The sequence below is a fragment of the Mus pahari genome, chromosome 1 (genome assembly GCF_900095145.1).
Source record: "Mus pahari chromosome 1, PAHARI_EIJ_v1.1, whole genome shotgun sequence".
NCBI classification, from domain to species: Eukaryota; Metazoa; Chordata; class Mammalia; order Rodentia; family Muridae; genus Mus; species Mus pahari.
Window position 1 is genome coordinate 17934050 of NC_034590.1, and position 2952 is coordinate 17937001.

At 51.8% G+C, this 2952-nt stretch overlaps 1 protein-coding gene across 2 annotated transcripts in view; it reads right to left on the minus strand.

Moving 5' to 3' along the window:
- Positions 1-1469, minus strand: part of Cd37 (CD37 molecule) — a 5935-nt gene extending 4466 nt beyond the window's left edge. Inside the window, exons 1-3 of one of the 2 annotated variants that reach the window (XM_021195565.1) lie at positions 1311-1469; positions 1009-1083; positions 849-921 (exon numbers count right to left, since the gene is read on the minus strand). In XM_021195565.1, the coding sequence (XP_021051224.1) occupies positions 849-921; positions 1009-1083; positions 1311-1373 (211 nt within the window). In that variant the 5' untranslated portion in view covers positions 1374-1469. The remainder of the gene's footprint in view (positions 1-848; positions 922-1008; positions 1084-1310) is intronic. The other variant, XM_021195574.1, reaches the window with a different exon arrangement.
- Positions 1470-2952: the final 1483 nt, after the last annotated feature.

Sequence of the window (2952 nt, forward strand, 5' to 3'; positions counted from 1 at the left end):
GGGCAAGAAAGAAAAAGATCAATTTCCTGGATTTCTCTTTTCTTTTTTCTTTTTTTCTTTCTTTCTTTCTTTCTTTTTTTTTTTTTTTCCTGAGACAGAATCTCAGGTAACCCAGGCTGGCCTTGGACTCTCTTTGTAGCCAGGGGTGACCTGGAACTTGTGATCTTCCCACACCTCCCTGTGCTAGGGTGACAGGTGTGAGCCACCACACATACCCTAGAACTGTTCCGAGCGAGGTTCGCATGAGAACGCTGCTCAACCCAGCGGTCAGTGTGGTGAATCTGAGTTGCTATGGTTTTGGTGTTCCCTCCTTAAATGGTTTCCTTGTTATTATTACTTTATTTTTGCTCTTCCCTTTCTTGGCTGTATGACACCCGGCAAAAGACTTCCCTTCTCTGAACCTCAACAAGGGAGAGTCTCTGAGCCCCAGTCCAAAATGAGGCACAGGAAGTGTTTGAGAAATATCTATCATTTCTGTTATTACTGTTTCTAACCGCGACCTCATGGTGATGTGGTTGTTTTGGAGGCAGAACCTCATTGTCCAGCCTGGGCTACAACCCACTGTGTGGTCTCGGTTGGCCTGGAACTCCTGATCTCCCACCTCCTGCGTGCTGGGACGACAGGCATGAACCACTGCATCTGCTTTACATTTCCTACTTGCCAGCAAACATATAGCTTACTAGAGGCCCAGTGGCAGTGGCAGTGGGGTGCCAGCCAGGGCTGGAGCCCTACCTGGGAAGATGGTAGCTATTGAGGACTTCCCCAGGTCGAGTGAGATTCCTTGGGGTGGGGTTCTGGGTTCAAGTCCATCCCAGCAAGACCCTCCCCTCCTGCCCAGCCCCCCTCACCCACAAAGGACACGAAGCTGGTCTTGTCAATGAGGATCCAGGTGCCAAAGCAGAAAATCAGGCCGCCTAGTACCTAGGGGAAGAGAAGAAAGCGAGGCTAGGGCAGATCAAGGGCCACTGTGACCCCGGGACCCCGCTGGGTAGCCATGAGTAGACTCACAAAGAAGAAGAGGTTGAAAACGAAGAGGAAGTACTTGATGAGGCTGAGGCAACTCTCTTGGGCGGACATCTTCGCCTAGATGGGGAATGACCCACTCGAGGAACCCAGACAGAAGAGGTGTTGGCCGCAGGGGGGTAAGGGGAATAGTGGGCAGAGAAAGACAGAGACTGAGAGGCACAAAGGAAGAGGGCAGAGAAAGAGGAAGTTCCGGGGGGTGGAGCTCCACCCCGCCCTGTTCATTTAGTGACTGTCAGCGGGGGGCCCTATCTTCTTCACGGGTTCCACAGGGTGCACAGCAGTACCTGAGGGTCCTTGGAATATGTGGGCGCCAGGGACACAATGGGGGATTCCTCGCAGGTGTCCATGGCTCAGGCAGGGCGCACAGGGGCTTCTGATGGACTTCCACTCACGTGGGTCCTGGGACCTCAAGGTTGCCTCTGCAGAGGCCAACCTCACAGACACTCTGACCTCACTGGCTACTGGCTCCGCCCCCTGCATCCTGTGGTCTTCTGCTTAGCACCCATTAGCCTCGAGCCACCGCGCTGTCTCTGCCTCTCTGGGTCTTTGCCGTCTCTGTCCTGTGTGTGTCTTTCTCTGGGTCTCTCCCTTTGCCCTCTCTCTTCTAGAGCAGGTGCTCCGACGTGCTTGGGGGCCAGGGTTGGACCCCTGGGGAAGTGAAAGGGCTGCAGAGGAGGTGTGACAGTCCCAGGAGTGAGGAGGGCAGCCAGGCAGCAGTGCCTGAATTTCCGGTGGAGGAAGTGAACCTCAGATGACACTTCCTGCCTCTGCAGACACACCTGAGGGGAGGAGGTCCCAGAAGAGCCAGGCACTGGAGTGGGGGGTCACTTGAGCACACCTAGCATCTTCAGAGTTTCCTGTGATGTGCTCAGAAAGAAGTTCCTGAGAAGTTCCTGACACTTGTCCAGTCCCCAGTTCCTCACAGACTTCTAGTGTGGTGGGAAGTTCCTACCACCTAGCTACCTTACCCTTAGCCTCGCCCTCAGAGACAGCCGCTGCCTTCTGAGATATGTCTCATCTATTTTCTTCCTGTATGTGTATATATGTATGTGTTCATGGGTGTGGGTGTGGGTGGGGGGGTGCCTTTGGAGGCCAGAGGACAGCATTGGAAGGTGTCCACCTTTTTTTTTTTTTTTTTTTTTTAAATTTTTAACGATGTGTGTGTGTGTGTGTGTGTGTGTGTGTGTGTGCCCCACATGGTGATTATAGAGGGCAGAAGATAGATAAATTTTGGGGGTTGGGCCTCTCCTGTCACAGGCTGTGCTCCAAGGCAGGTTTTGCCATCTCCAATAAGCCAAGTAAAAGAACCAAATTACCAGAGGAAAGCAGAAAAAGATTTACTCAGTGTGGTCACATTGGGAAGGGCACAAAGCAATCCAGTGATCCTCTCCAATCCATTTTTGGGGTCCTGTGCTGAGACTGAGGTGTAAATAGAGAGCTAATGTTATGCATGTCAATGCAGTCCTACCCACCACCGACCCTCATCTGGGCTTCAGTCTCAACCTGTGGTCGCCCGAGCTCTTAGAACCGTGTGAAATCCTATTCAGGGAAACGCTAAGCATGTAAGCATGGGTTGGCATCTTTTCCCTTTCCCAGCATGAAATCCCTAGGGGGGGGATTCCCCTTTCTTTGGGGTTCATTGCTCCAATAATCTGACAGATAGGTTGAGACACTTAGCTTATCTTCCCTTCCTCCTTGTGGGGTCTGGGATGGAACACCGTTTGGTGGCATATCTGGGCCTCTCATTTGCCAGCTTTTCTTTCTTTCTTTCTTTCTTTCTTTCTTTCTTTCTTTCTTTCTTTCTTTCTTTTTCTTTCTTTCTTTCGGTTTTTCGAGACAGGGTTTCTCTGTGTAGCCCTGGCTGTCCTGGAACTCACTCTGTAGACCAGGCTGTCCTCGAACTCAGATATTCGCCTGCCTCTGCCT